Raw genomic sequence first — 12,309 nt, forward strand, 5'->3', positions numbered from 1 at the left:
TTTTGTTTTTAAAAACTAAAACCGCTCGGCACAAAAGTTATCTCGCGCAAGGAAAACGCCCCTGCGAACAGAACAAAACCAAATACCCGGGAAGCAAATGCATCATTCAATTAATGAAACAACCATAGCTGTATGACTTTTATTATATTATTATTGTTTATAACTTGTATAATTGCTCCCATACTTTAGTGTCCGAACTTGCAATAAATAGTGTCACGTTTATTATTTCAAGATTCACTGTAAGTTAACTACAGAGAGATCCAGAATGATTGAAGCGTTTGGGGAGCGCAGCCTGTTTCTAACACCACCTTTAGCATATAAAAATCCGTAGTATTGACAGAGACAGGCACAGGTTGCGATCTCCAAACACTTCAATCATTCTGGATCTCTCTGTATAATAATTTTAAATAATTTTTGTCTAATAAAATGACTACTGCGAACAAATATAAATTATAAAATGTTATAAAGAATATGGTAGATATATGAAATCTGAAAAACAATTTATATTTTGGCTATTAAGTTCTATAACATCAATTGAATTTCTAAATTTTTAAGCAATTTGTGGTTAAAATAATTATTTTTTCATTCTATTGATTTCTTTATTTTCCTTCAACAAGCAAATACAACTTAAAACTAAACCAAACTTTAATTTTGATCAGATTCGAACTCATTTATGCAACGAATAACACTATTAATACTGAAATATGGTTAAGAGCGTTTTGAAACTTTTTAATTGAATTTTATATTTTAATTTCGATACATGTTGAAACGCGATCATTTTTCCCGGTTTCATCAAAGGCTAACTTTTCAATGCAGAACCCGGCCCTTTCGCCCTATAAATTTGCCGGACCATGTCCAGAGCATTTTACAGGTAATTAATTCTTTTTGGGAATAAAGTAGGTAATTAGTTACCTGGTATTGGGTACAGTTGAAGCAGTGCCAGCAGCAACTCTCTCCCTCGACATACTTTTTCGCCTGGCCCATATCACAAGGCAGGCTGCAGACCGACTCGGGCGGCTTGGGATGTCCCATTTTAAATTGGATCTCTGTAAAGTTAAAGCGAAAAATTAAACGGGCAAACGTAATGTGTGTAATATAGCGTGTGCGCCGTAATTGAATTAGTTGCGTTTGGTGGACGTCGTGATCAAACCCCAACTTTTAATTAGCTGCGGATTAATTCACATTAAATTGTCAGTATTGTTGATATGGAACGGTTCACCTGATTAGTTATGTAAAGTTCTAAATTCTAACATATATATGTACTGTGTTTCAAATTTCTTTGACCGCGTATACAGTGTGTATCAGCCAATTGGAATAAATTTAATAATAAATAAATGGGGGCGTGTTTGGATACGTCGATTGGTATTTTTAGTTGCGCATTTCTTTCAACAAAAGCTTTTTATACAGGGTGTGTCATGTAACAGTGGTCAATACCAACTTTCTTATTTTAAACGCAACACCCTGCATATTATACAATTTTTGGATTCTTCAGAAAATTCTAGACATATTTCATGTACAATGTCCTATACCTATCTTCAACTGTTTCGAAAATATTAAGTGTTTTCAGATTTATTGCAAAAATCAACATTAAAAAAAGAAAATTATTTGATTACAGAAATTCGCTACAACACACTCAATACTTATTTCCTATTTAGCTCTTGATAATCAGGAAGCAAGCAAAAACCATTTCAGCGTTCCTTTTTACTGAAATAAAAAAAAACTCTAACTCGTTTTGTTTACTTTTGTTTAAAACGCCTGGCCTTAACAACGTGTTGTCTGCCTGCATGACAGTAGTTGTCAGTGTTATAGTCGTTTGAATTTCGTTAATTGCATATCAGAAAAATGGTTCATTTAAAGGTTCATTTAAAAGAAATGCACAAAATAAAGATTCTCCAGATGATTGGTTATGGAGATAACACACGGACACAAGTTCGCTTATTTCATGAAAGATTTCCAAATTTGCCGCCTATATCCCAAGGGACAAAAATAAAAAAGTAGTTTCGCGAGCTTGGACATGTAAGGCAGATAAAAAAGCAGCTGCCAATACAATAAGTGATGATATCAAATGCTTGCTTGAGTTTGAGGAAAGCCCACATACTTCCAGTCGAAAAGCAGCCCCAATGTTCGATGTTAGCTATTCATCGATTATTCGAATATTAAAAGAAAATAAAATGCATCCCTATAAAATGAAACCAACTTAGGAGCTCATGGAAGACGATTTTGATGGGATAACTTATTTTTGTGAACAAATTGTGGCAATGTTAGATAACAATTAGAACATGTTTTGTTTTCTGATGAGTGCACCTTTACACTTCACGGTCGTGCTAATCGTCAAAATTGTCGGGATTGGTCTAATGCAAATACTCACTGGATTACAGAAAAACATACGCAATACTCTGAAAAGGTTAATGTTTGGGCAGGAATTGTTGGAGATCATATCATAGGTCCCTTTTCATTGAAGGAAATTTGAATGGAGATAATTATTTAGCACTGCTTCAAAATAATGTCGTGCCAACTTTGACAAACTTATATCCTGACCCACAAGTTCCAGCGAATATGATATGGTTTCAGCAAGATGGAGCACCGCTCCATTACCAAATCAATATCCGGCGCTACCTCAATCGAATATTTCCAAATCGGTGGATACGGAGGTGTGGATCGATGGAATGGCCAGCATGATGTCCTGATCTGAGATCATTAGACTTCTTCTTATGGGAATATGACAAAAGTATTGTATACAATACTAAACCCCCCGACTTCGCTGACTTAAGAAGACGAATAACGCTTGCGATTAGATCGGTCACACCTGATACATTGAGTAACCTTAGAAGAAACTTCTATTTAAGATTAGGATGTTGCCAAGATGTTCGCGGCGAGTATTTTGAACATCTACATTGACATTAATGTTTGTTTTTGTTTTTTTACATTAACAATAAATAAACAGTATTATTTATTAGTTTTTGAATGTGTTGTAGTGAATTTCTGGAATCAAATAATTTTCTTTTTTTAATGTTAATTTTTGCAATAAATCTGAAAACACTTAATATTTAATAAAATGTATTAGCAATTTTTTTATCTAAATATTAATCCTGTATATTCAAATTTAGCATCACCTTTATCTACAAAATTTGAATGATTTATTTTTAAAAATGCTTGAGTTTCTTATACATTTATTTTTTTAAATAGATAGATATTTATTAGTGTTACACAAAAAGTGTCTACACACTTCACATAAAGAGAATTGTAATGGTATAAAATCATTTTGAAAAAAATTGTAAAACATGCTACACATAGTGCACACGCATATACACCAGTGTTAACACGTTATTAGTACAGAATATAAAAAAGAATATGGTAATAAAATAACAAAAATTATAAGTGCAAGCAATAAATGGTTGTCAAATGTTAAAACGAAATATTTGTTAGTAAAGCAAACAGTAAATGATACAGGTTAAAATAAGTTTAAAATAAGATTCTAGGCAATGTATAATTAATATGAAGAAAACGGAAACAATGCAACTCAAATGTGCGAAGCCTACGTCTAAATTAAACATATTAGGGTGAGAATCACTTTTAAAAATTCTTTCATAGTATAGAATGCGTTGTTTAAAAGGTTTTTATTTTCCCCTTAAATAATGTAAGGTTGAGATGACGTATTGGAGCTGGTAAAGCATTAAAAAACTAGATGCCCCAGATATGATGTTCCATTACGTGTTTTATTTAAGCGATAAAATTTATGTCTATATCATTTTTATTTCTAGTGCCATAAGAATCGATTTGGCTACTGTAAACAACTCTTCATTTTCTTTATTAAAGACACTGGAGTATGTACATACGTACTTGGTAATAAGCAGTATTTAACGTCTGTTGAAATACTTTGCTATACAAATTGAGCAGTAAATAGATTCCTATGGAGATCTTAATGCAGAGGTAGTGGGCGTGTCTGTCCCATTACAATTTCGGATCCAAATATATTCCCAAAAGTTTTACTGCATCAGGATTGTTTATATCGTAAATTACACGCAAACTGAATATCATTCTTTCGGTCTTAGAGGCGTTTAGGCATAACTTATGTGAACCAATGTGATGCATTATCCTCCATTATTGGAATATCCACTATCAGATCATCCAAAACATTATTAGCTATGAATAAGTTAGCACCACCGGCAAAAAGAATCGCGAACACGTCGTTCCTTACGGAAATTGGAAAATCGTTTATATATAATAGAAATAACAGCGATCCCAGAACAAAACCTTGAGGTACTTCGTAATTCAGATTTAAAGTTTTTGATTTATCGTTGTTATAAGTCACGTATTGTTGTCTGTGACAGAAGTATTTTTGTGTAATCGTTAATTTAAAAACTAACAAAGTTAGATAAACTTTTCCTCTTACTTTTTTTCTATAAAGCTATTCAATTCTCGAGCAATTTTTTTATGGAATTGATAATAAATATTTAGCGTAAGTTCAGTGATAATAGAAAGCTACAAGAAAACTGTGGAAGGTGGAAGTCATGTGGGATAAACATGACCAAGTCGGAGGTTACAGATAGAGGAAGAAATTCTCATCATCGAAAAACAACTTACGAATAACACAAGATAAAATTAATACAACCCATAGCATTGTTTGTAAAGCTCTCCACGAAAATCAAATCAAATTCGTTGTGCACAAGCATAGTAACCACAGGACCGGGTTAATTTTCGCGAATGGCTATTGGAGCAAGAATGAAAGTTTTACTAAATATACAGGGTGTCTGGTAAGTATATGTCATACGCTCGGGAGTGTATAGGGGAGGTCAAAATAACCATAGTTTGTCATAAAAAATTTAAAGTGGAGATACAGAGCCCCAAAAGTGTAGCCAACGATTTACCTTTTCGGCTCTAACTTTTGAATCAACGTGTATAATTTAATGAAGTTTTAATATTTTATTTCATACTGTACTGTAATGAGTTATTTCTCGGACTCATTTAAGTCCGGGAAATAACTCATTACAGTACTGAGTCCGGAAAATTTTTACTTCCCGGACTGCTTTAAAAAAACACACGTTGAAGAACTGGTATTCCTTCTCGTAACGAGCAGAAGGCTTCGTAGGCACCAATTTACTTGTTGCTTCAGCATATTTTAGCTCGATTTCTTCAATTTTTTACGAAAATTATCACAAAATTCGCACGGGGTGACAAACTGCCAAATTTGTTATTTTTGTTTTTACATCACTAAGCTAAATCAAAAGCTATGCGATAAAACAAGAATCGAAACCACGCTAATACCTACATACAGGCAGGTTATGTAAAATAAAACATTAATATTTCATTTTTAATACAACACATTATGAAATAAAACGTTGTACGATACACGGCCGTGAAATGTCATTAAAGTACTCGTCTAGAAATTCCTGACTCGGCTCCTTCGTCGCCTCGTCCGTAAACATCTAGACTTGTACTTTAATATACCATTTCCCGGCCTTGTAACGTAAATAACTATTATGTATGTCATAAAGGCTCATAAAGCCATACTAGAGTAGATGTTTTACACTGTCAGGGAAGTCAGGAACGGACTAGCAACCACACTCGTTGGTCCAAAATTTTGACAGGTGTCATAGGTCTGAATACTGAATTTTAAAATACCTTGATCATTCCTCTTTAAAAAAGGTACTCTATATTTGATTCGATAAAATTAGCTGTTTTCGAAAAAATTAAGTTTTTGTATAACACGTCGTTGAAATAATAAATCAGAATACTGCAATAAAACACCAGTCGTTTTTATGTCACTTGTCAAAATTGTCTGATCAATTGAGTACACAAAACTAAGTAATAGAGCATTATTCCTATAACGAATATGCTGATATGCATCTACATAATTTATGGACAAGTACTCGGCAATTGTGTTGAGGCAAGAAGAATTTATTCTGATACATATCCAAATCAACGTTTACCGCACGAACAATTTTTGAAAGGGTTGATCGTAGCTTACGAGAAAGAGGTAAAGAGTCAAATGAAATTAAAAAATGTTAAAAATAGCTAATCTTTGGCTAATCCATTTTAGAAAGTTTTTTGTTGCATCGTATTGGAGAAGGGCCCTCAAGAAGAGCAAGGAACCCTTAGAGGAGAAAATTCTGGATGCTATCGGTTCCAATTGATGTGATAAAGTGGGCCGTTCATGAAACCCTTCCAGAACAATTGCTGCATCCTTATCACGTCCAAAAGGAACATGCCATATCTCCCGCTGATTATCCTGCTAAGAGTCAATTACGCAACGATTTGGGCAAAATACAAATTTTACTGGTATTGTTTTGTTCGCGGACGAAACCGGTTTCATCCGAGACGGAGTAATAAATGACCATAATTTGCATATCTGGCATGAAGAAAATCCTCATGCAATACTACAGACAAAGCACCAACAAAAGTTCATGGTTAACATATGGGCGGGGATTACTGAGAATCATCTCATTGGACTGTTCTTTTTTGAAGACAGATTAAATCGTGCCATGTATTTGAAATTCTTGCACTAAAGCTTAAACAGTTTATTAGATAGAAAATGTGCCTTTTAGAAATTAGAAATCAGATGTACCTGGTATATGCAATTTATCTCGTTAGCACTTAACAAATACTTTTCACATTATCAATAGATAGGTCGAGGTGGGCCTATTTTACGGCCACCGAGTCCGACATGACTCCATTGGATTTCTTTTTATGGGTAAATGCCCATAAGTTAGATACATGTTAGCATTAATAAGATATAATAATAATAATAATAATAATAATAATAATAATAATAATAATAATAATAATAATAATAATAATAATAATAATAATAATAATAATAATAATAATAATAATAATAATAATAATAATAATAATAATAATAATAATAATAATAATAATAATAATAATAATAATAATAATAATAATAATAATAATAATAATAATAATAATAATAATAATAATAATAATAATAATAATAATAATAATAATAATAATAATAATAATAATAATAATAATAATAATAATAATAATAATAATAATAATAATAATAATAATAATAATAATAATAATAATAATAATAATAATAATAATAATAATAATAATAATAATAATAATAATAATAATAATAATAATAATAATAATAATAATAATAATAATAATAATAATAATAATAATAATAATAATAATAATAATAATAATAATAATAATAATAATAATAATAATAATAATAATAATAATAATAATAATAATAATAATAATAATAATAATAATAATAATAATAATAATAATAATAATAATAATAATAATAATAATAATAATAATAATAATAATAATAATAATAATAATAATAATAATAATAATAATAATAATAATAATAATAATAATAATAATAATAATAATAATAATAATAATAATAATAATAATAATAATAATAATAATAATAATAATAATAATAATAATAATAATAATAATAATAATAATAATAATAATAATAATAATAATAATAATAATAATAATAATAATAATAATAATAATAATAATAATAATAATAATAATAATAATAATAATAATAATAATAATAATAATAATAATAATAATAATAATAATAATAATAATAATAATAATAATAATAATAATAATAATAATAATAATAATAATAATAATAATAATAATAATAATAATAATAATAATAATAATAATAATAATAATAATAATAATAATAATAATAATAATAATAATAATAATAATAATAATAATAATAATAATAATAATAATAATAATAATAATAATAATAATAATAATAATAATAATAATAATAATAATAATAATAATAATAATAATAATAATAATAATAATAATAATAATAATAATAATAATAATAATAATAATAATAATAATAATAATAATAATAATAATAATAATAATAATAATAATAATAATAATAATAATAATAATAATAATAATAATAATAATAATAATAATAATAATAATAATAATAATAATAATAATAATAATAATAATAATAATAATAATAATAATAATAATAATAATAATAATAATAATAATAATAATAATAATAATAATAATAATAATAATAATAATAATAATAATAATAATAATAATAATAATAATAATAATAATAATAATAATAATAATAATAATAATAATAATAATAATAATAATAATAATAATAATAATAATAATAATAATAATAATAATAATAATAATAATAATAATAATAATAATAATAATAATAATAATAATAATAATAATAATAATAATAATAATAATAATAATAATAATAATAATAATAATAATAATAATAATAATAATAATAATAATAATAATAATAATAATAATAATAATAATAATAATAATAATAATAATAATAATAATAATAATAATAATAATAATAATAATAATAATAATAATAATAATAATAATAATAATAATAATAATAATAATAATAATAATAATAATAATAATAATAATAATAATAATAATAATAATAATAATAATAATAATAATAATAATAATAATAATAATAATAATAATAATAATAATAATAATAATAATAATAATAATAATAATAATAATAATAATAATAATAATAATAATAATAATAATAATAATAATAATAATAATAATAATAATAATAATAATAATAATAATAATAATAATAATAATAATAATAATAATAATAATAATAATAATAATAATAATAATAATAATAATAATAATAATAATAATAATAATAATAATAATAATAATAATAATAATAATAATAATAATAATAATAATAATAATAATAATAATAATAATAATAATAATAATAATAATAATAATAATAATAATAATAATAATAATAATAATAATAATAATAATAATAATAATAATAATAATAATAATAATAATAATAATAATAATAATAATAATAATAATAATAATAATAATAATAATAATAATAATAATAATAATAATAATAATAATAATAATAATAATAATAATAATAATAATAATAATAATAATAATAATAATAATAATAATAATAATAATAATAATAATAATAATAATAATAATAATAATAATAATAATAATAATAATAATAATAATAATAATAATAATAATAATAATAATAATAATAATAATAATAATAATAATAATAATAATAATAATAATAATAATAATAATAATAATAATAATAATAATAATAATAATAATAATAATAATAATAATAATAATAATAATAATAATAATAATAATAATAATAATAATAATAATAATAATAATAATAATAATAATAATAATAATAATAATAATAATAATAATAATAATAATAATAATAATAATAATAATAATAATAATAATAATAATAATAATAATAATAATAATAATAATAATAATAATAATAATAATAATAATAATAATAATAATAATAATAATAATAATAATAATAATAATAATAATAATAATAATAATAATAATAATAATAATAATAATAATAATAATAATAATAATAATAATAATAATAATAATAATAATAATAATAATAATAATAATAATAATAATAATAATAATAATAATAATAATAATAATAATAATAATAATAATAATAATAATAATAATAATAATAATAATAATAATAATAATAATAATAATAATAATAATAATAATAATAATAATAATAATAATAATAATAATAATAATAATAATAATAATAATAATAATAATAATAATAGCTTATGTTAATAAACTTAATAAGTAAATAAATTTCGAAAGTCAATGTTTAATCGTGTTGTACAAAAACTGAATTTTTTTCGAAAACGGCTGATTTTATCGAAACAAATGTAGAGTATATTTTTTAAAGAGGAATGGCCAAAGTATTAAAAATTCAGTTTTCAGATCTATAAAATGACACCTGTCAAAATTTTGGCCCAACAAACGTGGTTGATAGTCCGTTCCTGACTTCCCTGACAGTGTAAAACATATACTGTAGTATGAACCTTTATGGCTTATATAAAATATTAAAATTTCATTAAATTATACACGTTGGTTCAAAAGTTAGAGCCGAAAAGGTAGACCGCTGGGTACCCCTTTGGGGCTCTGTATCTCCGGTAAGGGGTAATTTTTTTTATGACAAACAATGGTTATTTTGACCTCCCCTGTCCTCCCGAGAGTATGCCATATACTTATCACACACCCTCTATATTTAGCAAAATTTTCATTCTTGTTCTAATAGCCCTTCGCGAAAATTAACCTTGCTAGGCCGGTCCTGTGGTTGCAATGCTTGTACACGATCAATGTGATTTGATTATCGTGGAGAGCTTTCCAAACTATGCTAAGGGATGTATTCATTTTATCTTGTGTTATTCGTAAGTTGTTTTTCGATGTTGAGAATTTCTTCCTCTATCTATAACCTCCGACTTGGTCATGTTCGTCCCACATGACTTCCACCTTCCACAGTTTTATTGTAGCTTTCTATTATCACTGAATGAACTTACGCTAAATATTTAGGATTTAGGATTTTTTTTAATGACAAACCAGGGTTACTCTGACCTCCCCTATACACTCTCGAGATTGTGCCATATACTTACCAGACACCCTGCTTGTTAGTAACCAACGAGGCAACATATACACGGAATGAGATAATCACGGAGGTTTCATAGCAACATCTTATGGGCGTGCATTGTTAACGGTACTCTAATTAGATCCTTCATTCTCCCACAGAGATTAAATACTATCTATTATTTGGATTTCTTACATAATTATTTACCTCTCCTTTTGTAGAATGTACCACTTCGACAAGGTATGTGATTTTTGAACACTTTTAGCGCCAGGTGTGTAATTTTTTAACGAAGCAATTTCTATGGAAAGATGTATTGGATCTGTTTTACGATGTGGCAGATCGCCAGTTCCATACAATCTCTACTCTCTGGTAGATGAAATATTTGGTGTGCAAACGACTGAGTGTTATGTGAAAGAATTGAACTAGCAACAGTAACAAATTTGCCTACAACTAGCATTATTAACATTCTGTATCACAGTACGATACTGTGTTTAGGAAAACAGTGAATTTTAACATTTATTATAATTTTAAAATTTACAAATTTGCCTTCTCATTCAATACTTTACATAAGGTAAGAAAATCTACATATTAATATTTAAAAATATTTTATTAGATATTGTAAACTTTTATTAACGTCTAACAGTTTTGAAATTAAAAAGCCACTTAAAAATTTTATTTCACAGTTTTGGGTCTCAACGCTTTAAACGTAGAGCTGCTAACTACCTGAGGTGTTTCTGAATTTTCTTTGGAAACTAAATTTGCTAAACTTCGATTCGCATTAAACTCCCACAAAAACTTTGCCCATTTGCGTGTGCTTCTCTAAAACACATTTGACAGTTCGCGATTTATTGGGCCTAATTCCCTAATTTCATTAAGCAATTTAATAAATGAGCAAAATATTATACGTGTGGGGCTTTAACCATCTCCGTGCCTCCATCGAGGTGTAGATTATTAACGCCAGATTAAATTAAGCTGCTACTTGTAGCACTGAGCGAAAGACCGTAATGGAGTGCGTATTACAATGTGCACGACCTGATTTAGAGATCTCTGTAAGTTTCCCGACACTAATTTTTGAATAACTTCCAGAATAATGTTTCGATTTTGATGTGACTAGCATCATTTTTTAGAAAAGAAATATAGTGTTTGGGAAAAGCTATACAGGGTGTCTTAGAATATGTGAGCAATCTCTTGGATTTATACAGGGGATGTTAAAATTAAAAATTTTCCCTAGAGGACCCCCCCTACGGAGATACAGGCCCCTAAAGGTTGCCTCTGAATATCGATTTTTTGTAATAACTATTAAAATACTTTGTGTAATTTAATTATTTTTTAATATGAAGGACAACAGATAAAACTCCTTAAAAATTGATCCATGAAAATAATTTGTCTTATTTGGTTTGCCAGGGACGGACTAGCTGTAGCCCAATATTGCCAATTTTTTTACACCCTTTACGATAAAGGAATAAAAATATTTTTAGATAGTTTGAACCTTAAAAAAGGTACTCTTGGCTGATATCGATAAAATGAACTGTTTTCGAGAAAAAACTGTTTTTGTTTAATATGATGTCTACGAATTACAGATTGTTGGATTGACGAGGCCAAGCCACTGGTCCTCCTCTTCCTATCCAATGATTTTCGAAATATTTGTTTAAGTGTTTTCGGACTTCCAAACTAAAATGGGGTGGTGTCCCATTATGCATGAACCACATACCATGTCGTATGCCAAAGGTCTAAAAGTATTGGCAAGTTGTCTTGGAGAAATT

The 12,309-nt window shown here is 25.7% G+C and overlaps 1 protein-coding gene across 1 annotated transcript in view; it reads right to left on the reverse strand.

Moving 5' to 3' along the window:
- Positions 1-807: 807 nt before the first annotated feature.
- The window catches only part of LOC108904924 (metabotropic glutamate receptor 4-like), a 311,527-nt gene continuing 300,025 nt past the window's right edge, over positions 808-12,309 (reverse strand). The window contains exon 8 of the mRNA XM_018707649.2: positions 808-1,046. Coding sequence (XP_018563165.2) covers positions 808-1,046 — 239 coding nt within the window. The remainder of the gene's footprint in view (positions 1,047-12,309) is intronic.

Source organism: Anoplophora glabripennis, unplaced genomic scaffold (assembly GCF_000390285.2).
Source record: "Anoplophora glabripennis isolate ALB-LARVAE unplaced genomic scaffold, Agla_2.0 scaffold194, whole genome shotgun sequence".
Lineage (NCBI taxonomy): Eukaryota > Metazoa > Arthropoda > Insecta > Coleoptera > Cerambycidae > Anoplophora > Anoplophora glabripennis.